The sequence below is a fragment of the Centroberyx affinis genome, unplaced genomic scaffold (genome assembly GCF_046629955.1).
Source record: "Centroberyx affinis isolate AG114_WGS23_722 - 3 ecotype Tasmania unplaced genomic scaffold, CSIRO-AGI_Caff_v1 ptg001403l_1, whole genome shotgun sequence".
NCBI classification, from domain to species: domain Eukaryota; kingdom Metazoa; phylum Chordata; class Actinopteri; order Beryciformes; family Berycidae; genus Centroberyx; species Centroberyx affinis.
The window spans coordinates 112,765-140,000 of record NW_027279885.1 but is presented as its reverse complement, the minus strand read 5'-3'; the positions used below and the strand labels follow the sequence as shown (position 1 = coordinate 140,000).

The 27,236-nt window shown below is 43.9% G+C and overlaps 2 protein-coding genes across 2 annotated transcripts in view; both read right to left on the bottom strand.

The window, feature by feature from the left end:
• The window catches only part of LOC139649843 (thrombospondin-type laminin G domain and EAR repeat-containing protein-like), a 29,110-nt gene extending 24,299 nt beyond the window's left edge, over window positions 1-4,811 (bottom strand). The window contains exons 1-2 of the mRNA XM_071526345.1: window positions 4,773-4,811; window positions 512-542 (exon numbers count right to left, since the gene is read on the bottom strand). Coding sequence (XP_071382446.1) covers window positions 512-542; window positions 4,773-4,811 — 70 coding nt within the window. The remainder of the gene's footprint in view (window positions 1-511; window positions 543-4,772) is intronic.
• A 9,462-nt stretch (window positions 4,812-14,273) lies between these two features.
• The window catches only part of ube2g2 (ubiquitin-conjugating enzyme E2G 2 (UBC7 homolog, yeast)), a 28,782-nt gene continuing 15,819 nt past the window's right edge, over window positions 14,274-27,236 (bottom strand). Inside the window, exons 3-6 of the mRNA XM_071526335.1 lie at window positions 27,182-27,227; window positions 22,408-22,526; window positions 16,961-17,101; window positions 14,274-15,517 (exon numbers count right to left, since the gene is read on the bottom strand). Coding sequence (XP_071382436.1) covers window positions 15,405-15,517; window positions 16,961-17,101; window positions 22,408-22,526; window positions 27,182-27,227 — 419 coding nt within the window. The 3' untranslated portion in view covers window positions 14,274-15,404. The remainder of the gene's footprint in view (window positions 15,518-16,960; window positions 17,102-22,407; window positions 22,527-27,181; window positions 27,228-27,236) is intronic.

Sequence of the window (27,236 nt, the reverse complement as noted above, 5' to 3'; positions counted from 1 at the left end):
CTTGCCTTACAGTTAAAAATTCTACTTTATTCTATTCTATTTATTTTTACCTAGTATAGTAGTTGTAGTGTAGTGTAGTATATTGTATAGTATATAGTAGTTGTAGTTGTATAGTTGATAGTAGTTGTAGTGTAGTTTTTGTGTAGATATATATTTTGTAATTCCGTGTTCTGACTTTTACCTCATTGTGTGTTTTTTTTGTCATTTATGTGAATTGCTGCTGTAACACCGTAATTTCCCTTTGGGAATAAATAAAGTACTCTATCTATCTATCTATCTATCTATCTATCTAAAGCGCTTTGTGTATGAAATGTGAGATGTAAATTAACTTAATGCCTTAACTGTAACATTAACCCCAATGTAAAACCCTTTCCCGACAGAGGAACTTCATATTCTTGTGGGAACATTCAATATCGATTTGATGTAGACACACACACACACACACACACACACACACACACACACACACACACACACACACACACACACACACACACACACAGCCTCCTACCTGTGCAGGGCCTCCAGCTCTGGCTCTGGGCCTCGGGGCGCAGCAGCACCCAGAGGAGCAGCAGGGGGCGCCACAGCGGGCCGGGACGCCCCCACATCAGGACAGTCTGGGCGGGACCGGGTGCTGTCGGCGTCACGGGTTCGAGTCCGCTTCACCAGGCCGGGTCATGACTCGCTCTCATCTCTCCAGACTGGGACACGACTGAAAAATGACTCGATTTTCTGTCTCTATTTGTCAAGTCAGCATCCCATTCAAACCTGAAATGTCTTTTATCAACACTAAAGTCCAGGCAGGTTCAGTTCCTCTTCCTCTCTTCTCCACTGGTTTCAATCAGACCGGCCGTATTGAAAAATGCATATTAACCTGAAAATGACTTAAAAAACATAAGCCGTTCAGTTTGGATTTGTTACAGCAGCATCTGATCCGGCTTTAAAACGTCTTTTGTGAAAACATCAAAGTCGAGACGCTGACCGACTGCTTTGAAAAACACATTTCGACTTAAAAATTATCTTGAAAAGTAACTCTGTCAGGACAGCATCCGATCCAAACTTGAAACGTCCTTTTTCAGCACAAAAGACCAATCGGAAGACAGAGTTTTCTTCTTCTCTGTCTTTAAATCAGACCGCCTGTATTTAAAAATGCATACTGATGTAAAACGATCTTAAAAAGAAAACAGTTTGTGTCTCTGTGGGTCCGGACAGGCACTGATCCAAACTTCAAATGTCCTTTATCAACACGCTGAGTTTTTCCCTTTTCTCTTCACTGGTTTTAATGACACTCCCTGTATTTGTCAGGACAGCTGCAGCCGGTCAGACCTGAAATGTTCTTCATCAACACACCAAAGAAAGGCTCTCTCCTCTCCGCTGTCTTTACTCAGACTGACTGCACTGAAAAATGTATATTGACATAAAAATGATCTTGAAAAATGACACTTTGTCTCTGTGATCCACCTTCACTCTTCTTCACTGTCTCTAATGTATAAAAAACATCCTGGAGAACCTATAGAATCCTCTTTTTCCGAAGCCAAAGAAGAAGAAGTCCTGAAGGAGAAAACACGGCAGATCTTCTCCTGAAGCTCCTCTCCTCTTCTTCTTCGTTGGTCCTTGGTGGATCGACCGGCTCCTCTCACATGGAGGCGAACACGAAAATCAAAATGAGCGAAACCTCCGACCTGCAGCCAGCGACCTCCATCAGGCAAACAGACACCCGAGGAAACAAAACTTTCAGAAAAACTACAAATTTACGCTTTTTCCCCCTGTAAAAAAAGACCCAATTTGTAGTCTTCGTCTTCTAGTTTCAAAGGAACATCAAACCTGAGTCAGCAGGTTAAGGAGAGACCAGGAGAGACCAGCTCAGGTCGACCCAGCTCCTTCTGATCCTGGTTCAGTCCAAACATGCTGGATGGTCCACAGTTAGCAGCGTGTTCGGAGGTCCAGCGCTGATCTCCAGACCACCTGCAGGCCTCAAACTCTGCAGGAGGATCTTCAGTTCCAGGATGACGTTTCGATGCCTTCAGTCCGATCAGAAGAAGTCGTCCAGTCGTCCTTCTGTCTCACTGCTCCCTTTCCTTCCTTTCTTCAACTCTCTGAAAGACGTTCGATCTCCGGTCTTCAAAATGTTCAAGATAAAACGATTCCAGAGATGTCATCCACTTCTCCTTCTTCCTTACTCCAGACTGTCTCCTCTTTCTTTAACCGTCCCAGACATTCAACTCTTCTGTCTTCAAAAAGTTCAAGACAGAATGATCTTGGATAAATCCACCACTTGTCCTTCTCTTCTACTTTCTTCTGGTTCTTTAACTTTCTTGGATTTTTTTTTACTCCTCTGTCTTCAAAATGCAAACAAACTTCCAAAACCTTCCTGAGCTGCTTCCAGTGTGAAGCTGGATGTGATTTAGACTGAAGCACTCTGCTGCTGTCAGAGAGAGGGAGAGAGATAGAGAGAGAGAGAGAGAGAGAGAGAGAGAGAGAGAGAGAGAGAGAGAGAGAGAGAGAGTTTACCTGCAGGGAAGACAAGCTCCACCGACATTTAAATAAGAAAGAGAGGGAGGAGCTAGAGAGAGAGAGAGAGAGAGAGAGAGAGAGAGAGAGAGAGAGGGAGATGGGGGTAGAAGGAAAAGAGTAAGAGAGGGAAATACAGAGGAGGAAGAAAGGATGAAAAGAGAGAGAGGAAGAGATGGGAAGAGAGGAGTAAAACAAGGTAGAGAGGGAGGGAATAGGAGAGAAACTGGAGGAAGGGAGGTAAAAAGAGGGGGGAGAAAGAGAAGATAAAGAAGGAAGATATGAAGAGAAAGAGTAGGAAACAGTGGGAAGGAAGGTAAAGAGAGGGAGGGAGAGAGAGTAAGAGAGAGAATTAGAGAAGGGGAAGAAATGTAAAGAGAGGGGGGGAGGGAGGGAGGGAGAGAGAGATAAAAGAGAGAGGTAGGAGATAAAAAGAGAGATAGAAGAGGGAGGGAAGAAGAGAGAGAGGGTGGGGGTATGAACTGGTCTCTCTCTCTGTCAGGTGTGTTGATGACTGTAGAGGAATTCCCCAGATAGGAGGAGCCATCCAGACCTTCACCTCCTCTCCTCTCCTCTTCCTCACCTCCTCCTCCCTCTCTCCTCATTTCCCATCCACCATCTTGGGCTAACCATCACTGTCTTGTGTTATGTTTCGGACAACTTGGAACCTGGAAATTTCCTACTTGGAATTTCCTACTTCCCTCAGAGCGCTGAAGTGGTCGAGGAGGAACAACATGGACGCCCAAGAGAAAGTTGTGTTTCTCTGGCTAAAGGTCTTCTGCATTAAAGTTACATATAACAACTTAAAACTGTAATAACTGAAATTTTCTGGCCACTCCACAAAAACAGCAACACATTTATGAATACCGTTTCCTCTAATATTGGCCCGGGCCTTTATTTCCCTCAGCTGCAGAGGGTTCCAGGCCTTTATTGGAAGCAGACTTATATTAGAGACAGGCCTTTATTTCTAATTCCCTCTGTTTGATAAGTATATTTGCTCATATTTTAGTACGAAGCCTCCTTGTTTTCTGATCTGCTTCTGTTGGGGTTCGTTAGGTAGCCGTTTTTTTGTTACTGCGACGCATTACCGATAATTACGGTAATCGACGACGGCACGCTCCAGAGACTTCCTCCGGCCGAGCCGTCTTGTGGCATACCGCCATCTTGTGGCACTTGTACGTTACTACAAACTACAGTTACATTATATAACAGGCACCAGGAGTTTACCGGTATCCACCGTTGTTTTTTCTTTTGTTTTTTTCCCCAGCCTGTATTTGGGGCTGGCCTTTATTTGTTCGTGTCGACCACGGCCCCGGACATTATCGGAGACCCGGCTTTTAATTGACTACCAGCCACTATTAGAGGAAATACGGTAGATGAGTTTCCGAGCAACGTCACATAAAGTGTGCGCGCACATCTCAGGGGCAGAAAGGCGACCGGCAGCCACTCAGTTCACGTTAGTTAGTTAGTAATCTGAGTTCCCAGAAGCGATAGCAAAGATTTTAGTTTAGTAAGTGGCCATATATTTTAACATCATGCCTCACAGTTGCTAGTCGCAGTTGCACCCTAGACTGGAAAGAATCAATCCCGGAACCCATCGTCTATCGGTCTGACGACGGTTAGACTCTGGGGGTGACGGCCGAAATTTTGGGGTTTCCAGTGTAGCCAACGGACATCCGGGCCAAGACTTCCTCTCCGAGTTGAGAGACGACGTCTACAACCAATATTTTTTGTAGGTGTTTTAGGTCCAGATGACATTTCGGCTAATCTCTATAAACAGATATCTGCATACGTCTTCTCTCAACTCCAACTCCATTCTCGCGTCTCGGACTGTAAACAATGACCGGCGCACGGAAGAGGAAGTCTTGGCCCGGATGTCCGCTGGCTACACCGGAAACCTCGAAATGTTGGCCGGAGGTCAGTAGTTCCGAGTTGGAACTACTGACCTCCGGCAAAACACGGACGCAACAGCCTTTACCCGTTAATGTTAACGGTAGCTATCTGACAGCCCTAGTAACATTAGCAGGCTAGTTCATACTAGCAAAGACTTCCATAACCCCTATCCCTAACTTCGCCTAGCCTAGCCAGGGGCTTCTCCAGGTCTGCAGCTGGGTGCTGTTGGAGTAGCAATCCAGCTAACTCAGTTAGCTAGCTTCATAGTCCCTGGTTGACACCTACCCAGCCATACATGTACAATTAGCTGTCAGGATGTCGCCTTTTTCAGTATTCACACTTTGAGGCTACCTGGGCTCTTAACACACAAAACTCACCAGAGATGTAATGTCTAATTTGTTGCACATGCCCACATTATGTGAATTTACAGCATTGAGAGATTTATGCTCTGAGACTGTCTTTTGTATATGCTATGCTTTCATATACATGTCTGGCCATTGGATGGGTGGCCACACTTGGCCATGTCTACGAGCCATTCATTAACTGGATTGAGTAAGGGTCCGGCAGTTATTCACCAGTACTTAAAACAAGTTTTTCTAAATAATCTGCGCAATCAGAGTCTGACAAACTAGCCAGGTACGCCATTGCTGTCTGTTTGTTTGCTGTTATCAGTGCGAAAATGACAGCCAACGACAGCGAGGGAGGAGCCAAGCTAGTTGTTATTTTTGTTCTTACTATATTCACCATGAACGTCGACATGTTGATTTACGTTTGTGACGTCACAGAAATACACGTCAGGAACTCAAAGCTCAGTGAAGAGTCACAAGTTTCCGACTAGGAAAGATGGACGACTGCTCAGATGGATCAGCCTGCTCTCCTGAAATTTTGTGAAATAGGCACAAAGTCTTAAAATGCAAATGAGAGAAATACAGCATATGCATTTGTCTACAACTCCAACAACCAAGGTAATTCCCAGTTTCTGACAAGATTTATACTGTGAGTTAAGTTTTAATTATGTAACCATGACTACAGCCTTTCCCTAACCTTAACCAAGTTGTTTTAGTTGATGAAATGAATGCTGTGTCCAGTTCATGTTTTTGTCACAGAATCCAGTTTGTGGTGGAGGAACATAATTTTCACATAATTTGTGTCCACAGAACATAAATTTATGTTTCAGAGTTCTTGCTCAGGACGATGTTTCCCAGTTCCAGGTTGTCTTGAATTTACGATTGTTAATACATCTGATTAGCACACTAGCTAACGTAGCTAGTAGCAGCTAGCGTTAGCGTGTTCACATTAACATCAGTGTGTTTGCCGGCTAGTTAGCTAGCTAACAGTTTGTTCAGGTTAACTGAGCTGACTCTTCTCAAGCTGCAACTCTTCATGTTTTGGAGTAGAGACTAGGGCTAAAGACAAGACAGTTGGAAACAAATCCACCTTATCACACTATTCACTTTTACTGAGAACGTTACTGAATGGATCTACAGCCACACCATGAAGGTTAGAAACTGAAGGAAGAGGTTGACATGAGTTCATTACTGCAGAGGGAGTGTCTGGTTCCAGGTCCGACTTACAGAAGCTTAGTCAGGCTTTAGCTTCTCTAGACTGGATTTACACAACAGATCTGAGCTTTAACCATTTGTGGAACAGATCCAGTTTTTCATGTCTGGGTAAACAGAGCCTGACTTTCCCTGTGGAGACAGACAGGAGCAGCCTGCAGTCTGACTCAACATTTTACCTGATTTTCCTATTTTGAAGAAATTTTGCCATCTTTTTTAATTTTTTAATTTTTTACTACTTTTTAATTTGAATGTTCCTCAATATTTATCTTATTTTTTTGTTGTACCATCTGATGTGTTCTTCGTCAGGTGTGAGCCTCACAGAGAGTTAATGTGATGTGTTGTGGAGCGGAGCAGGGTGGGGCAGATGAAGACAGATTTAGACAGATTTATTTCACACTGCTCTCTCTGATGATGAAGGACTGGAAAAGAACAGCAGCTCCACTCTCAGTAGTTTGTTATGTGTTGTAAATATCAGTCGGTTTTCATCTGGCCTGAAATGAAATCCACGGGCTTGAATGTGTTTTTACAAAGGGACCTTGACTTTGAACTTGATTTTATTTGTATTCATCTTTTTTTCCAGTCATGATGTCACCGACTTGACAACTTTGTCGCTGGATTTAGCAACTTTTCAGACCCGACTTTATTTCTCAAGACTTCATGGTGACTTCAAGACCGTCTATAGTGTAATGTGTTGACTGAATGTTTGGCGACAAATTGGCACAACTAATGCTAATCGCTATGGTGTGGCTGTAGATCCACTCAGTAACGTTCTCAGTAAAAGTGAATAGTGTGATAAGGTGGATTTGTTTCCAACTGTCTTGTCTTTAGCCCTAGTCTCTACTCCAAAACATGAAGAGTTGTAGCTTGAGAAGAGTCAGCTCAGTTAACCTGAACAAACTGTTAGCTAGCTAACTAGCCGGCAAACACACTGATGTTAATGTGAACATGCTACTACTAGCCAGTGACTACTAGTGAAAATGTCCAATTCCTGCTGCTGTCACCTGAAAGCCAGACCGTAAATCCATCAGCTGTTCCCTCGCCTGTCAAAGATGGCGAAGCTGAACAGTCACTTCCATGTAGACAACTGGCGATTGATTTGAATTGCGGAGATATCGGCAAACTTGTTTATTTCTGTTGTCATTTTCAGCCGTAACTATAACGTTTAAAGATATAGCCTATACAGTTAAACACGGTGGTCCGACCTATCTGACCTTTCTGCTGTGCTTATTTTATGTTCTGTGTCTTTGATAAACCAAATCTACCTGGTCGGACTAACTGCTAGTTTTGGGTAAACTCAAGCTGTCATTTTCATTAGTCTGTGGTCCAACGGGTAAATTAGGTTTCCAAACTAACGTTAGTGAAAGTGTTGTTATTAATGAGATATGAAAGCATCAAACGTTGCATTTTAGATGAATGAGATGTATACACTTTGAAATAACATCATGAAAAAAGAAAACATTCAACATGTTAAATTGTATGTACGTGACACAGGAGTTTCTACCTGGAGGTTACTGTAAACAAACATTGTGATTGGTTCTATCTATCGGAGAACAGTAACCAGCTTCTGCCGCCTTTTTCCAAAAACGCCTCTTTCATTTCGCTTTCCAGTCGGACAAAGAGCAGAGAACGACAGATCCGTTTACCGATTTCATTCGTTTCAATCGGCAAAAAAAGATGTAAATTGAAAACACAACGTTTCCTCTGGATATGAACCGTGTTCAGGGTGGAGCGATGCTGAGATAAGAGCAAAGTGTTTCTGAACACAAACCATCCATAGAGAGGTAAGCAGCGTGTTCGACACTCTGCAGCTACTGTGTGTGTGTGTGTGTGTGTGTGTGTGAGGAATGTAAGCAGTAGTGATGGTGAGAGCGGAGAGATGACTGATAAGACATCACTAAGTGTTTCTGAGGGAAAATCATCAAAACAGCACTCAGCCGGTTTCTATTACAGTCAACAGGCGAGTGAGTGAGTGTGTGTGTGTGTGTGTGTGTGTGTACCTCTCACCTTGTGATGGACTGTGATAAGACCTTAAGAAGAGTTTCAGAACAAAACCATGTCAAAAGCAGCTTTGCACCGTGTGTGTGTGTGTGTGTGTGTGCGCACGTGTCCTCACAAGGCTGCAATGCACATTTTGCACATCCTGTATGTATTAAAGCTGTAAATTCTGTAAAAGCAATAAAAAAAAAAATTGTTTTCTTCATATTCATTTTCTCATCTAATTTTAATTCTAATTTCATTCTGATTTCAGTAAGCAAAACATTTTTAAAATTGCACTTGTGAGGACATTTAGTCCGTCCTGAGAAGTGAAATCCCTCCTGGTCCGTGCGAGAGAACATTTATACCTTCAAGTCATTATTTAGATGCAAGTTCAGACATTTCCTTAATACTTAACACTGTCCTAAGTGCTGCAGAACAGTGGAAATGTTCTGTGAATGGAACATGAAAATAAAGGTTCTAAAACCACACAGTCCATACAGGTAGCAGGATGCAGCTAACTAGCTAGCCATGCTACCTGCTAGCATTACAAAGTTATTCATTTTTAATATTTACAGGCTGTTGACAGCAGAGACAGACTGTCAAAGTCGACCCTGCTAACATCAGGTCAGGCCGTTAAAATTTCAAAATACACACAGATTCATTTCAGTGTGGTGAAACAGAAGTGGTTTGGATGGTTATCGGCCTGCTAGCTTGTTTTTCCACTTAGCCTTGTTCTCTGTTTACAAAATGTACAGAAGTCCAGATCGTCTTCACTGAAGCTTTTCACTCTGCGCACTGCAGCTACCATGAAAACCTCAACAGCATCATGTGCTTTAATCACACACACACACACACACACACACACACACACACACACACACAGCAGTCTATTATTTGTCTTCTCAGTGTGTGACGGCATTAGAGCCACTAATCATCTGAACGTCAGCCGTCATTCAGCTGCAGGGCAGAGCAGGCTGTCATCACACACACACACACACACACACACACACACACACACACACACACACACACACACACACACACACACACACTCTGACAGCTATCCATGTGGTTTCATTCATTTAGAAATGCACACATGCTCACACATACAATGACAATTAATAATGCTGTTTCTTGGTTGACACACACACACACTTACTTTTAAAAGTACTAATGGCCTTTCTTTGTAAACACAGATACACACACACACACACAGATACACACACACACACACACACACACACACACACACAGCGTGACAGGTACTAATGGTGGTGTTTCTTTGAAAGCTGTGGTTGAGCCTCAGACTGATCCTGGTCTTTGATATGAGTGTTGATGTTGGAGGCGTGTTGGGACAGGAAGTTCTGTAAACCATCACAACACTCTGAGCCTCCGCCTGCCGCTCTGCCTCACCTCACCTCCATCACACTTACACTCACTATTGATCCTAGAAGGTAAAAGAAATTATTAGAAATTAGCCTGAGATCAAACACTTGTCTTTAACGTATTATTCCAAACAGGAGGACAGAGTTCGGTCCACAGACTGGAAACAGACGCAGTGAGTTTCTTCTTCCATCGTCTTCTGGAGGTTTTGAAGCTGCAGATTTTGTTTACGGTCGCCGCCATGTTGACATTTTTTGGAGCTGGAGCAGCCAAAGAGAGGCAGAGGGGCGGAGCCAAAGTGGAGGGGGCGGAGTTTGGGGGTCGTCTGCAGTGCCACAGCGCTGGCTGCTATTGGCGTGTAATCACTGAGCACGTTTACATGGACCGCAATATTCTGATATTAACCCGATTAAGACAATACTCTGAATAAGAAGCTGCCATGTAAACAGCATGTTCTGATCACCTTAATCTGAATAAGGTAACAGTCATTCGACTGTTACCTTATTCAGATTAAGGTGGTGGTAAGACCTGTAGACCTGTATTCTGATCTGAGTCTCATTATTGAAGTGCATTGTAGACATGTAAACACCTTCATCACACTGGGACGTCCTGTCAGAGTTTTCACAGCATTTTGCGACACGTTACGGCGACCGCAACTTGTTTACAGAAGAAAAGATGACTGACACCGGTAAAAAGAAGTTCCAACATTTTGTCCCGACCACGGCAGAAACATGACAGAAAACAACATGACAGAAAACAACATGAGAAAAAGGGTTTCAGGTTAAACTCTGGAGGGAAACTCAGACGCCATGTGGGCGTGTCTTCAGTCATTAATCAGACTCTGCTCTGTAGCATGTAAACAGGAATATGAATGGAATATTCTATAAGCAACTCATGTTAACACCTTAATCGAAATATTGTCTTATTTAGAATAAGGTCGATAGTCGGATTATTGCAGTCCATGTAAACGTAGTCACTGACCTGTCAATCACTAGGAAAACAACCCCATGTTTTATTTACCCTGTTCATGTTAAAGCTCCACATGGTGTAAAGCAGGACTCCTCCTCTTCCTCTGTGGTGATAAAGGAGTTGGATGGTCTATCTAAACATGGTGAAAGTATCAAAACTAAATCCACACAATCCATATTAGTGCAGCGAGCCTCTAAACGAGCCGTTTGGACTTCCGTAACTTTGTGATGTCACAAAGGTTCGCTCATTATCATTTCTGTAAGAAATAATAGACTAACAAAGAGTTTTTTTCAAAGCGGTTGAGCGGTTGTCGTCGTTTATTACCGGAGAGTTTTCCCTACCTGTAGCCGCCGGGCCGCGGCGTCTCACGTTTCACTCTGGAAACGGTTAGCCAATGGGAACGGAGGGTCGTTAATATTAATGAGCCTTAAAGACACGGAGACTGAAACGGCCTGTTCTTGGTAAGGCTCAGAGAGATGCTGGAAAATGAACGTGGAGAAATGGATTGAGAGTGTTTTTGGTTCATGACACCACACACACAGCTTTGAATGGACAGAAAGACACTAAATAAAACTCTGGGAAAAGAGTTAAAGCAGATGAAAGAGCAGCTAGAGAGAGAGAGAGAGCGTCCTGTAACCAGAAAGTCCCAGGTTTGATCCCCCGCCAATCAATCAACAGCCTCCTGCTCGCTCACTGCAGGTTGCTCTCTGCTCTGAGCTGAGATCAGTCTCTGTATCTGTGTGATTACCTGCAGATCAGGTGCGATAACGAGGATAACGAGGACAGATACGACCTGTATCAGCTGCCAATCAAAGCCAGAGATGCGAGGCGAAGCCAGCGGAACAGGAAGTTGAGGTCTGAAAGAGGAAGTTGTCTTCATCGTGTTCCAGAGAAAACAGCAGTAAGCTCTGTGGTTCAGTGGCTGAAGGTCTAAATCCACTTCATTTATAGTCTGCCCTTTTTTGGTCTGTTTGTTTGTTTACGTGTCTCTTCTTCTGTGGTGAACCTGCTCTGTTTACAGTGATGTCATGGCCAACAAATAAAAAGTTCCGCTGCGTTCACATCATCAGAACGAGACGGCGTCTGGGAAGCGTTCACGTGTTTTACTGGCTGGAACGCCGACATCCAAAAATATTTATTTATGGATTTAAAATCAAACAAACTGCTGCAGCCATTGGCAGCTTTCTGTAAGTGAAGTTGATTGCATTAGTGTGAATATATCTGTGCAAAATATAATTTGTGTTTCCCAGTGTGAGCTCTTTCTTTTCACCACGGTGCAGCTAAGTGGAGGGAGCAGCTAGCGTAGCATCGAGGCTAAATACTGAACAGACAAAATACTGAACACTGACTAAATACTGAACAGACTAAATACTGAACAGACTAAATACTGAACACTGACTAAATACTGAACAGACTAAATACTGAACACTGACTAAATACTGAACAGACTAAATACTGAACAGACTAAATACTGAACACTGACTAAATACTGAACAGACTAAATACTGAACAGACTAAATACTGAACACTGACTAAATACTGAACAGACTAAATACTGAACAGACTAAATACTGAACAGACTAAATACTGAACACAGACTAAATACTGAACACAGAGACTAAATACTGAACACTGACTAAATACTGAACAGAGACTAAATACTTAACACAGACTAAATACTGAACTCTAACTAAATACTGAACAGAGACTAAATACTGAAGACTGACTAAATACTGAACACAGACTAAATACTGAACACTGACTAAATACTGAACACAGAGACTAAATAGTGAACACTGACTAAATAGTGAACACACAGACTAAATAGTGAACACTGACTAAATAGTGAACACACAGACTAAATACTGAACACAGAAACTAAACATTGAACAGAGGTCAAACTGCTAACAGTCTAACTGTTGAACAGTTAGTTGACCAAATCACTAATTCCTTTAAGTGTGTGTGTTGTTAACAGAGTTGAAGAGTGTGTGTGTGTTTGTGTGTTTCCAGTCCAGACAGGCTGCTCTTCTAATAGGCTGTAACCACAGGGCCGATGGCTGAGCTGGAACCAGCAGCCTGTAATCAACCTGGACTCAACCATTACACTGGGAGGAGGAGGAGGGGGTTGCTGGTTCAAATCCCAGGAGAATGAGAAGCACTCTCCTCTCTGTTTGGCCTTTTAGTCAGAATCTGGGTACAGTTTGTGTCAAACGTTGATGTGAAAGCGGTTCATCAGTGAGAAAGCAGACGTCAACCAGGAAATAAATACAACGAGCGCATGAGCTTCTGCTTCAACATGATGGAAAATAAATCTGTTCAGTCCATCTAGTAGTGAGCTGCTTGGGAACAATTGAACTTGAGTTCTTAGCTAAGTCTGAAAATGTTTGGTTTTTTTTCCCAGGTTTTCCATACTTTTAACACCTGGAAGTTAAACCTGCAATAAGTGTTTTCATATAACCAATCCTGAAATGTACTATATGTAGATTTCACTGAGACATAATGATATAAACCAATAACTGTTTTCTCCTCTTTTCTAAAGCTTGTTGTCAAATTCTGCTCCTGAAGGAAACTCCTCCCGCTCCATTCAGCAGCTTTTCATCTTTCCCACAGTGCAGCCGAGGGCATCATGAGGCACATTCAGGTCAGTCAGTCAGTCAGGTGACGCTTCCTGAGATGGCCTCTAGAGGGCGTCTCTGACTAAGAGATGGTTTCTCGCCTGAGTCATATTCACTCCCATACTGATAATGCCACATCACACAGAGCCACACTCTTTGCCAACGTTATTACCTGTGGTATTTAAGTGACATTAGTGGAATTATTTAACCGATGACCGTATTGTAATGCTTCAGTACAGTGAATTGAATTGAACACACGCTTATTTTAAAACCAGCTTGTCTCCTCCCTCGCTGTTTAAAAGCGGCGCTCTCCCCTCCCTTTCCTGGCAGGGTTGCCAGATGTACAATATTTATTGTATTTATACAATCATTTTAACCACCGTATGATATACGATCAATAATTCTAAAAAACAGAAACGGAATCTATTAAGCAAGGAAGCTAACCTTGTTAAATGACTAAACTTGTGACACTAGTAAACTTGTTCAATGAGTAAACTTGATACCTGCCTCTTCACTTGTCATTGTGGGTCATGTGACCTTCAGCAGGAGAAAGATCAGTCAAAGTGAGACTGGTAACTGGTGAGACTTCTCTGTAGATACTGTTAGCTTAGCTGTTAGCATTTATGCACAGTGCTTTGCTAGCTTTGTCCTTCAGGGCCTCCGTAGTCCAGTCGTTTTGTTGTGTTTTATTTACATATTTGTTGCGGCTTCTGTCGCCCTCTAGTGGTTGGAAAATTGCTTAGTGCAGCTTTAAGAAAATCATTTTCCAGACTTTAAGACTTCCAGACCTTCACAAGAACCCGGTGTCCGAGTGCCTCCTAGTCTCTGTACGACGTGTGTAGTACTTTTGTATTTGTTGCACTTTTTTTTGGTGTTAAGTAAGGCTGAACGATTTTGAAAAAATATCTAATTGCGATTATTTTGACTGATATTGCAATTGCGATATGATTTGCGATATTAGAGGGAATGATCATTTTTACATCATTATTCTCATTTTCATTGAAAAACGTATTAAAATGATTACGGTGTGATTTTTGCGGGGATCTGTACCAAACAAAGATGTTTTCTTAAGTCTGTAGAATATGATGTGTAGGCCAGGACATCTCTGCAGCACCACAATATTTACTTTAAAATGCTATTTTGACACATTTCACCTTTAACAAATATTGCGCCTCCTGCGATTTGAAAATTGCAGGAGGCGCAATATTGAGATTTCGATAAAATTTTGATTAATTGTTCAGCCCTAGTGTAAAGCACACTGAGTTTGTGCTAAATGACACAACAACACTTCAAAAAAACACTTTCTTTCTCTCTCTCTCTTTCACACCTGCAGGGAAAATGAACCACAAGACGCTGATCCGTATTCTTCCCTCAGTTTCTTTAATGAATCACTTTTCAAATCAACAGACAAATTAAAAGCTCCTCTGCGGGCCGAGGCTTCCTGCTTCCTGCTTCTCGTCCGTCCGAGGAGGAGGAGGAGGAGATCCAGCCTCAGTCAAAACCAAAACCTAAACCCGTCCGGATGGTCCTGAGTCTCGGACCGAGCGGAGTGGAGCGTTCAGACATTACAATCCTTTGGGAAGAAGATAAAGTGCATCGTCCAACAGAGACGAGCTGCGTTTCCATCCAGCCGAGCGAGGGATGAGTTTAAAGAAAACTGATGAAATGTCACAGAGAGGAAAACCTGGACGAGCTGCATCTCAGAAAACATTTGGATTATTTATTCCAACAAGGCTTCTCTCACATCCTCTCGGTCCGCTAAAGGATTTTCCACCTCAAGCGAAATATACACAAACTTTTTTTTTTTTTTTTTGCGATATAAAGGACATTTTATGTAAACTTGCTATTTTCATTCAGCCTTTCTGATTTGATGCTTTATAATTAACATAAAAACAGATGGATGGAAACTCAGCTTGAGAGAGAGAGAGAGAGAGAGAGAGAGAGAAAAAGAGAGGGAGAGAGGGGGAGAGAGAGAGAGAGCTGTAACCGGTTTCAGACTCTTCACATCAGATTCCAGATCCGCTCCGTCTCGGTCGGTTCGGTTCTGGAAAACCTGATTCTACATCGTTCTGCTTCCTCTGACGTTTGGCCTCGTCAGTCCATCCATCCGTTTATCCGTCTGTGTGTCCCATCCTTGCTGTGCGTGTGTGTGTGTGTGTGTGTGTGTGTGTGTGTGCGTGCGTGGAAATTGGGCGACCATGTTTGGAGCGAGTGAGTTCTTCACCTCCACAGATTTTAATTTGCAGAGCTTCAGTGATGCTGCACATTTAATATATATATTTTTTTTAGTGTTTGGAAATGAACTCCTCGTTGAACCCCGGCGGGTCGAGCGAGCATGGTGCCGACTTGAAAGAGAGAGAGAGAGACAGAGAGAGAGAGAGAGAGAGAGAGAAAGGCTTGTCTGGTAATGAAAAGCTAGCAGAGGAGTGTTTTATAAACACACACACACACACACGATGTCGTGTGCTGCCGTCGCGGGGTGATGACATCATCTTTAAAGGCCCAGGGACTTGCGTACGATCTTCTGGGCGAGCTGATAGAACTGCTCCCTGTCCTCCCTCCACATCTTAGAGGCATCGACGTTCGCTCCACTCTCATCGTTAGGCTCTGAGAGGAGGAGAGGAGGGAGGAGAGGAGGAGAGAAGAGGAGGGAGGAGAGGAGGGGGGAGAGGAGGAGGAGAGGAGAGGAGGGAGGAGAGGAGGAGAGGAGGGAGGAGAAGAGAGGATGTGAGGAGATGAAAAGAGAGAGAAAAGGAGAGGTGAGGAGAGAGGAGGGAGGAGAGGAGAGGAGGAGAAGAGAGGATGTGAGGAGATGAGAAGAGTAGAGAGAAAAGGAGAGGAGGAGAGGAGAGGAGAGATGAACAACAGAAAAGACTGACTGACTGAGTGATGAAGTTAAACATTTGGTCGGCCGTGGCACATCATAGGATCACAGAGCAATGTCAAGTTTTGTTTTGTCCACCATCTTGTTTCTCCGCTGACATCAGGAGCCTGTTTCTCCCACACAGGAAGCAGGCTGACCAATATCATGCATGTAAGCTGAAGCTAACTGAAGCTAAAATAGAATCTATACAATTATATCATATCGCCGTTTATTTCGATGCATATGCGTGAGCTCAGTCCACCTGAACTGACCTGCCAGCATGCTGACCACAGACAGACCACAGACTGACCACAGACTGACCACAGACTGGCCACAGACTGACCACAGACAGACCACAGACTGACCACAGACTGACCACAGACAGACTACAGACTGACCACAGACAGACCACAGACAGGCCACAGACAGACCACAGACTGACCACAGACAGACCACAGACAGACCAGACTGACCACAGACAGACCAGACAGACCACAGACTGACCACAGACAGTGTTTACCTGCCAGCATGCTGACCACAGACAGACCACAGACTGACCACAGACAGACTACAGACAGACCACAGACAGACTACAGACTGACCACAGACAGACCAGACTGACCACAGACAGACCAGACAGACCACAGACAGACCACAGACTGACCACAGACAGTGTTTACCTGCCAGCATGCTGACCACAGACAGACCACAGACTGACCACAGACAGACTACAGACAGACCACAGACAGACCACAGACAGACTACAGACTGACCACAGACAGACCACAGACAGACCAGACAGACTACAGACAGACCACAGACAGACCACAGACAGACCAGACAGACCACAGACAGACCACAGACAGTGTGTTTACCTGCCAGCATGCTGACCACAGACAGACCACAGACTGACCACAGACAGACTACAGACAGACCACAGACAGACCACAGACAGACTACAGACTGACCACAGACAGACCACAGACAGACCAGACAGACTACAGACAGACCACAGACTGACCACAGACAGACTACAGACTGACCACAGACAGACCAGACAGACTACAGACAGACCACAAACAGACCACAGACAGACTACAGACTGACCACAGACAGACCACAGACAGACCAGACAGACCACAGACAGACCAGACAGACCACAGACAGACCACAGACAGTGTGTTTACCTGCCAGCATGCTGACCACAGACAGCAGGATCTTCTCCACGCTCTGGACCGGGCTCCACCTCTCAGCACTGCTCTCGTAGCCCATGGGATCGTCTCCTGGAGCGTGGAGGATGGAGATGCAGACCCGGCCGTCTGGGTAGACTGAAGCACAGGAAGTTACATCACAGCCCGACACACACCTGAACACCAGCAAAACACCTCGACACCACCCCCCCCCCTTGCATCTCAAAGTTTCAAATGTTGACTTTTAGGGCTGGGCGATATGGTTGAAATCAATATCATGATAATCATAAGGATTTTTCTCGATATCAATATATATCACAATATGGTTCATATATGCAAAATCACGTTAAATAATCAAATTAATGTTCATCTCATTGAACCGAATGGTAATGTTAGGTGAGATGTCAAACAAAACAGAAATATTCAAATAATATTCCTACCATACCTCATTTTATCAGAGTTTTTAAGTAAAATTTGCTTGTCATCAGTTCAGACAGCAGAAATGTGTCACGATATCAAAATATCTTCATATCATCGCGATATGATTCCACTGAAAGACGATAAACGATAATATTGAATTATCGCCCAGCCCTAATTTCAGGAATCCAGTTCCACCTCAGACTGAAAAGCGATCTGTAGGTGGATCTGCTGCCTGGATCATGATCAGTCTGATCTCCTCCTTCACATTTACACTTGACATCTATACATTCTGCTTGATCTGTCACTGACTGATCTCTCACTGACTGATCTCTCACTGACTGATCTCTCACTGACTGATCTCTAACAGTTTGTCTGGACAGTATGTCAGTGTGATTTGTCAATCTGCTGGTTTGTAGTTGAGCAAAGCTGCTTTCTCTTTTTCCCACAGCACAGCCGAGGGCATCATGAGGCAAATTCAGGTCAGTCAGTCAGTCAGGTGACCCTAACCCTGGCCTCTAGAGGGCGTCTTTGACAGCGAGATGCAATGTTTCCCATACAGAGGCACAAAATCAAGTTGGTCAGTGTATTAGAGCTGCAACTAACGATTATTTTCATTGTGGATTAATCTGTTGATTATTTTCTCGATTAATGGATTAGTTGTTTGGTCTATAAAATGTCAGAAAATGGTGAAAAATGTGGATCAGTGTTTTCCCAAAGCCCAAGATGACGTCCTCAAATGTCTTGTTTTGTCCACAACCCAAAGATATTCAGTTTACTGTCATAGAGGAGGAAAGAAACCAGGAAATATTCACATTTAAGAAGCTGGAATCAGAGAATTTTGACTTATTTTTCTTAAAAAATGACTCAAACCGATTAATCGATTATCAAAATAGTTGGCGATTAATCTTAATAGTTGACAACTAATGGATTAATCGTTGCAGCTCTACAGTGTATAGAAACAGATCTAAATCGATCTCTGATGATCTCCACAGACTCTCTGGTGTGAAAACAAAAGTGAAACTTAACATTCTACAATTTGCTCCAAACTCTCCTGTGTTAGTAACAGGATGTAACGTCTTCTGCTGCCCTACGAACTTTAACGGGAGGTAACATTATTACCTTTGTGGTATTTAAGTAACTTTAGTGGAGTTAGGTGATTGAACCAGAGAACCTGAACACACTGTGGGTCTGTACTGGATCCTTCAGGTTTCCTGCCTGATGAGGACAGACAGGATATGATGTGTTTGTGTTTCCTCCAGCTGACAGATCATCAGCTTCATCATCATCACACCCTGCATCAAAACCTTCTCCTTACAGATCCAGATTAGTGTTGTAAACCCAGAGCTTTAGTTAGAATCAGACTGGAGCCTCAGCTCAGATGTTTTTTTTTGATCATGCGTTTTTAAGCTTAGCAATCACACAATTTTTTAGCCTAGCAATCAAATTTTATTTTTGCTTGATGATAAAGATTTTTTTTAGCTTAGTGATCATAAAACTTTCATCTTAAGGGATCAAAAAAAATTCTGGTGATCTTGGTGATCATAAAAAAAGTTTTAGTTTTAGTTTAGCAATCATGTTTTTTTTGTTTTTTAGATTAATGATCATAAATGTTTTGCTTAGCTAAGATCAAAAATTTTGCTTAGACAAAAAACAATTGATTATCAAGCATACATTTTGCTTAGTTATCAATTTTTTGTTTTAATTTTAGCTTAGTGAATGTGATAATATATTGCTTTACTTCAGCAATCCTAAAGCTCCTGTGTAAGGTCAGAGGTCAGAGGTCAGGGAGTCTGAAGTGCCTGCTGGTTCCTGTCAGGATGTTTCAGCTGCAGGTGAGCCAGCTGATGCTATCTCTCACACACACACACACACACACACACACACACACACACACACACACACACACACACACACACATACATCGTACATCTATGAAGTGTGTGTGTGTGTGTATGTGTGTGTGTGTGTGTGTGTGTGTGTGTATTTGTGTGTATGTGTGTCCCTGCCAGGCCAGGAAGGATACACAGGAAATCAAAGATTATCACTGGAATCTGGCTTGGCCTGGTTTGCCATAAAAGATAAGTGTGTGTGTGTGTGTGTGTGTGTGTGTGTGTGTGTGGTTATCAGGGTTGATAAGTGTTTCCTGTTTTCCCTCCTCCTCCCATCATGCAGCTGGTTTTCCCTCTCAGCCTCACAGTGGGAGCTGAACCCTCGACCCGCTGCCTTGCTCCTCACACCGGTCTGTCAGCTTCTACATCTTCTGTTTCTCTGTGTTTTTACAACTCCTTGGTTTTTATTTCTGTTTCTCAGACTTTCTAACACTTCTTGGAATTAAACTGAAGATCAATTTAAAAACCAAAATGAAGAGAAAGCCGTCAGTCAGGCTGGTTCTAACTGAACATATCTAATGAAAAGTTCTCACACTCTAAATGGGCAGAATAAGAAAAGACACCTGACATGAACAGTTTAGGAACATGATCTCTGTTTCTGTTCATTAAAGCAGATATGACAAACATATCTGACTCATAATTATCATGAACAGCTCTGTTCTGCACTCATCTGCAAGGACCTCACGATACATTGCGATACTCTACATGATTTACTGAAAAATTAAAAAGTACAGCTAAAAATACGACTTGCTGTGTATCACCTGGGTAGTCTAATATGTAAATCACATGATACTGATAACTCAGCGGACAAATTGAGTCAAAACTATTTAATTCAAGGGGATTTGAGGGAAATTTAAGGACATTTTAAATCTGTTTAAAACATGATTTTATTTTAATATATATACCCTATAGCCCTATAGTGCAGTGATGTGATGAAACACAGAAGCTGCTGCTGTCTTTCAGTGAAAACAAATCAAGGCCTTTGATTTATTTTATTTGCCTCCACTAAATATCAGAGACAGAAGAACCTGTCAGCTGCATCAGACTGAGAAATAAAACCAAAGCTGTGGTTACATGGTGAAACATGTCAGACCTCCAATAACTGAAGACATTTTGATACTTTAAAGGGAGAGCCAACTAAAACATGCAGTTTCTCATTAAAACATTTGTTTTTTTGTCATTACTGGGTGTAGAACCCAACAGGAAACAGAGTCTGAAGTGGTTTCTCTGCTGAGAAAAGCCGATCAGCTGATTTCTCGTTTGGCTGCGAATTAAAAATGATTTCACAAGTCAGAGAGGGAGATCCAACCAGAAGACGACCTCAACTCTCTCTCTCTCTCCCTTTCCTCTCTCTCTCTCCCTCCCTCTCTGTCTCCCTGTCTCTCTCTCTCCCTCCCTCTCTGTCTCTCCCTCTGTCTCTCTCTCTCTGTTTCTCCCTCCCTCTCTGTCTCTCCCTCTGTCTCTCTCTCCCTCTCTGTCTCTCCCTCTGTCTCTCTCTCTCTCTCTGTCTCTCCCTCCCTCTCTGTCTCTCCCTCTGTCTCTCTCTCTCTCTGTCTCTCCCTCTGTCTCTCTCTCTCTGTCTCTCCCTGTCTCTCTCTCTCCCTCCCTCTCTGTCTCTCCCTGTCTCTCTCTCTGTCTCTCCCTCCCTCTCTGTCTCTCCCTCTGTCTCTCCCTGTCTCTCCCTCCCTCTCTGTCTCTCCCTCTGTCTCTCTCTCTCTGTCTCTCCCTCCCTCTCTGTCTCTCCCTCCCTCTGTCTCTCTCCCTCCCTCTCTCTCTTTGTCTCTCTCTCTCCCTCCCTCTCCCTCTTTGTCTCTCCCTCCCTCCCTCTGTCTCTCTCTCTCCCTCCCTCCCTCTCTGTCTCTCCCTGTCTCTCTCTCCCTCCCTCTCTGTCTCCCTCCCTCTCTCTCTTTGTCTCTCCCTCCCTCCCTGTCTCTCTCTCTCCCTCCCTCTCTGTCTCTCCCTCTCTGTCTCTCCCTGTCTCTCTCTCCCTCCCTCTCTGTCTCCCTCCCTCTCTCTCTTTGTCTCTCCCTCCCTCCCTGTCTCTCTCTCTCCCTCCCTCTCTGTCTCTCTCTGTCTCTCTCTCTCTCCCTCTGTCTCTCTCTCTCCCTCCCTCTCTCTGTCTCTCTCTCTCTCTCCCTCCCCCTCTCTCTCTCTCTGTCTCTGCTGTACCGGGGTGAGCGTCCCTTCCAGACCTCACATGTAGATCACTGAATTGTAGATCAATGCAGATTACAGAGCTTCAGACCTCTGCTCCTCTCTCTGCTCTGAGTCTTTATCTGCAGGAACAGACCAAACTGTTTCAACCAGACGAGCCAGGCTGAGGGTGCTGCTGGTGGCTGAGGGCCTGTGTGTGTGTGTGTGTGTGTGTGTGTGTGTTTGTGTGTATGTGTGTGAAATTCTAGCTTCTCTCTCTCTCTCTCACACACTCAGGGTATAAACACACCTCTCCCTCAGCCTCCCTCCACGCCTCACTCTGACAGTTTGACTGCTTTCTAATGGAGGACAACAGGGTCTGTGTGTGTGTGTGTGTGTGTGTGTGTGTGTGTGTGTGTGTGTGTGTGTGTGTGTGTGTATGTGTCCAGTCCCACCTAGTTGGGAGAGCTGCCAGAGACCTATTGAGATGATAAGAGGGGTGTGTGTGTGTGTGTGTGTGTGTGTGTGTGTGTGTGTTGACCTTTGCATGTGTACGGTTGAGCCTAGAGGTGTTTTCCTGTGTGTGTGTGTGTGTGTTTAACATCACTGAGCCATGTTGTTGATGATGATGATGATGATGATGATGGGTCAGCAGCAAGCGTTCCGTCCCCTCTAATCAGTACTGAGCGTGCTCAGACCGTCTCCTCGCTGTGACATCATCACTCTGACAGCAGTCCACTAATTACAGCCTCGGCTAACGAGGCGGAGCGGCTAAACGCTACGCTAACATCTTGCTAACACACACAAGCCTCCCAAAACATGTATGAAGGAGTCTCTGGGAAATGTAGTGCAGTGGTGTATGAAGGGGCGGAGCCTGGCCTCTGTGTGGGGGGGAGCCTGTCTGTGTGGGCGGAGCCTGTCTGTGTGGGCGGAGCCTGTCTGTGTGGGTGGAGCCTGTCTGTGTGGGTGGAGCCTGTCTGTGTGGGTGGAGCCTGGACTTACTGTTGGGGTGAAACATGTCGCAGGTGAACCTCATCTTGGGAGGACTGAGAGGATAATCAGAGGGAAAACTGAGGACCGCCGGGAACACTCCACCTTCAAAACACGTGTCCTGAGGACCCCTGAGAGAGAGACAGGAGAGAAAAAGAGAGAGAGAGAGAGGAGGGAGAGAGAGAGACAGGTGAGAGAGAGACACACACACACACAGAGACAGACAGGTGTTTTGGACCTCAGTCTCTCTCACACCACAGCAGCTGTTATCTGAGCTGCTGTTTGAATATCTGCTCTAATATCAGTCAGCTGGACACACACACACACACACACACACACACACACACACACACACACTCTTCCTTCCTTGTTTGGGTTAGCAGTAGCAGCTACTTCAACAAGTCTATCAGATATCAGGCTGATATCAGATGGCTGATCTCTCCTGTATCTCCCAGGTTTCATCTGCTTCTCTCTCCCTGCTCCTCCTCTCCTCTCCCTGCTCCATCTCTCCTCTCCTCTCCCTGCTCCACCTCTCCTCTCCCTGCTCCACCTCTCCTCTCCTCTCCCTGCTCCTCCTCTCCTCTCCTCTCCCTGCTCCACCTCTCCTCTCTCCACTCCAGCTCTCCTCTCCCTACTCCACCTCTCCTCTCCTCTCTCCGCTCCAGCTCTCCTCTCCTCTCCCTGCTCCACCTCTCCTCTCCACCTCTCCTCTCTGCTCCACCTCTCCTCCTCTCTCTGCTCCACCTCTCCTCTCCTCTCCCTACTCCACCTCTCCTCTCCCTGCTCGAGCTCTCCTCTCCACCTCTCCTTTCCTCGCTCCAGCTCTCCTCTCCTCTCCTCTCCACCTCTCTGCTCCACCTCTCCTCTCCTCTACTCCACCTCCACCTCTCCTCTCTGGGGAAACTGGTAGTCTGGTTCCAGACTCCTGAGTCTCGTTCCTCCGCTCTTCAGATGCTGTGGAGCGATTCAGAGAGTCTGGAGTTTCCCTCGCCAACGGCTTGTTCTCACTCTGAGAAACAATCGAGCCAATCAGAGCGTTTGTGGGCGGGACTAAAGTCTGAACCGTTCGTGCGACGGTCTGTCATCGGCCTTTCGGCAGAACAGATTTGTTGAAATCTCCTCCTTAACCAACAGATTGTCAAAATGGACGACATTCTTGGTCAGTTGGTAAATGTCTGCTAACCCTGTAGAGGCTGACTGGCTGCAGCATCATGTGACTGAAGTGATGTCAGAGCGGCCGATACGTCGGTCACTGATTGGTTCAGATCTGTCAGTCACTAGTGATTGGTTTGGAGAAAATCAACCCCCCCCCCCACACAGAAAACGGCTATCGAGGAGGAAAACCTCAGCTGAATGAAGGAGAGGAACCAGATGGATTCAGTCTGAAACTGGATCATTTACAGCAGCAAGTAGAAACAGGAGGCAGAAAAAACCCCATAGAATTGAAGTAAGAAATTGAGCAAACTGAGGTTATTAAACAGGATACATTACAACACCAACATATATGAATGAAAGGTTTAAAGTGTGATGTGAGGTCTGGTCCTGACTGCGTGTGCCTGGTAATGACAGGACGTCCTAAACACAGAGTCACAGCGGTGACAGAGGCAGCAGGAATGTCAGTGAACACACCGCCGTCCGTCCGGGCTGCTGTTTACCCTGCAGGGACGGGACGGGACGGGACGGGACGGTGAGTTCAGGGACTGAAGACCGGTCAAATTGAAGGGCAGACTGCCGCCGGGCCGCCGCACGCCAACACGGCTAAATTACAGTCTGGAGGATGACATCATCAGGACTCACACTGAGGCTGTGCTCACACCCAGCAGGTTCTGATCCGTTTATTCTCCTCCTTCAGTTTATTTGTTAATTTGTTTATTTGTTTATTTGTTAGGATCCCCATTAGCTTTGCACCTAAAGCGCAGCTAGTCTTCCTGGGGTCCACATTTAAAAACATACATTAAACATTACAATTAACACAAATAGCAAACACCAAACATCAACATAACACTTATATCAAAAAACAAAAAAAAAACAAAAACATTAATATGTATAAGTAAAACTTACACTGATGACTCTCTCAAAGTTACCAGGAAAAAACTACAAATCCGCATAGGCATAGTATCCTACAAATATGATATTCCTAAGTGTTTCCTTATTTGCTTTTTAAACAGATTTCTGTGTTAATTTAGTCAGTGACAGTGGTGAAGAATTCCATGTTTTCATTGCTCTATATACTGCTATGTGTTTAAGGAAATGAGTGTTTGCCTTGGGAAGTGAAACCCGGCCTTCTGTTGCCTGTCTGGTGGCATAATGTATATGACTCTAAATTGTGTTTTAATTGACTGTGCTGATATGATGGAGTTGTGTCGGTCGGAGGTGAGTCTGAGGTTCAGATCCGGACCGGGAGCTTTGTCACCTCCTCCCCCTCTGTCCCCCGGTCTGTCCTCTCTCTCTTCACTTTAACTGTCTAATAAAAGGCAAAAATGCCAATAAAAACGTATTATATCTAACCTAAATTTAACTGAAAAATTAAACAAAAACAGCTCAAACCCATCCGTCCCAGGCCTTCAGCGTGTCCCGACTCCAGAGAGCTGATTGGTGGGTTTGGGAGGAGCGACACCTGGTGGCCACGGTCCTACATTACACCTGATGGATAATGACTGTAGGAGGGAAACAAACTCTCCCACGGCCCCTAAATCACTCTCAAGATTCACCAGCTACTGTCACCAGTTTCTCAGACACACAGGATTTTGGGAACAGAACAGACAGAACAGAACAGAACAGAGCAGAACAGAGCAGAACAGAACAGAACAGAGCAGAACAGAGCAGAACAGAACAGGATAGAACAGAACAGAGCAGAACAGATAGAGCAGAGCAGAACAGAACAGAACAGAACAGAACAGAACAGAACAGAACAGAGCAGAACAGAGCAGAACAGATAGAGCAGAACAGAACAGATAGAACAGAACGGAGCAAAACAGAACAGAACAGAACAGAACAGATAGAGCAGAACAGAGCAGAGCAGATAGAACAGATAGAGCAGAACAGAACAGAACAGAACAGAACAGATAGAGCAGAACAGAGCAGAACAGAACAGAACAGATAGAACAGAACAGAACAGAACAGAACAGAGCAGAACAGAACAGATAGAGCAGAACAGAACAGAACAGAGCAGAGCAGAACAGAACAGAACAGATAGAACAGAACAGAGCAGAGCAGATAGAACAGAACAGAACAGAACAGAACAGAACAGATAGAGCAGAACAGAACAGAACAGAACAGATAGAGCAGAACAGAGCAGAGCAGATAGAACAGAACAGAACAGAACAGAACAGATAGAGCAGAACAGAACAGATAGAGCAGAACAGAGCAGAACAGAACAGAGCAGAACAGAGCAGAACAGATAGAGCAGAGCAGAGCAGAGCAGATAGAACAGAACAGAACAGAACAGAGCAGATAGAGCAGAACAGAACAGAACAGAAGAGAACAGATAGAGCAGAACAGATAGAACAGAACAGAACAGAGCAGATAGAGCAGAACAGAACAGAACAGAACAGAACAGATAGAGCAGAACAGAACAGAACAGAACAGAACAGATAGAGCAGAACAGAGCAGAACAGAACAGAACAGAACAGAACAGAACAGAACAGAACAGATAGAACAGAACAGAACAGAACAGAACAGAACAGAACAGAACAGAGCAGAACAGAACAGAACAGATAGAACAGAACAGAACAGAACAGAGCAGAACAGATAGAGCAGAACAGAGCAGAACAGAACAGAACAGAACAGAGCAGAACAGACAGAACAGAACAGAACAGATAGAGCAGAACAGAACAGAACAGAACAGAACAGATAAAACAGAACAGAACAGAAAAGATAGAACAGAACAGAACAGATAGAACAGAACAGAACAGAACAGAACAGAACGTCCCGCTTCAAGTGAGAAGGAGACAGCATGAGGCAACATGCAAAAATCAATACTGTTGGAATGTGGATTTGGATTTCAAATAGAGCTGAACAGGTAAAAATAAAAATCGAAAAGTCGCACTATGAACTCTGCAGTTAGTTTCTTCAGAGAGAGTTTGGTCCAAACTGGATTTGTGAACAAGGAGTGTTATAAGAATCACTTTTCTTTCAACTATTTTAAAGACAAGAAAAACTTGTGATGATAAGAATCTCAGTTAAAATGACAATTAGAAAATTTTTTCGCCACCTTTTTTTTTCTTATTTTCTTTTCCTTTTACTTCCATTATTTCCTTTTTATTTTTTCTAATTAATCCTTTCTTAATACATTTTCGTGTTGTCTATATTTCAACTGAATTTGCAAAAAATTAAACTGCAAATTGCAAACTATTTTGCAATACTCCTTTTTGTCCTCATATTTACGATGACACACCTGTGAAAATTTGATGTTTTATCTTTATTTTTTGTTATTTTTCATGCTTTCTCTATATCTGCATTGAAAATTCTTTTTCCTATTTTCGACTGTATGTCTAACTCTGAAAACCCCAATAAAAAGAGTTGTAATAAAAATGGCCATTAGATTTTGTGTCAATATCTTTCAGTCCTAATATCAAGTTTGCAGTATCAGCAGTCGTAATAAAAGTGACTGATGCAAAGTAAGTCCAGTATTAATATTCTGGTGTGAAACAGCAGTAACACAAGGTGCAGGTATGGAGGATTCACAGATTACAGCCTGAATTAGTGGAAGAAGAAGAAAAAGCAGAAATGATCAAAAATGAAACAACTAGACTGATTAGCACTTTAACAGCCAGCTGGGACTCACATGATCAGCGCCTCCCATTCAAAGAAGTTTTCCTCGTTGGCAGGACCTGAAAACA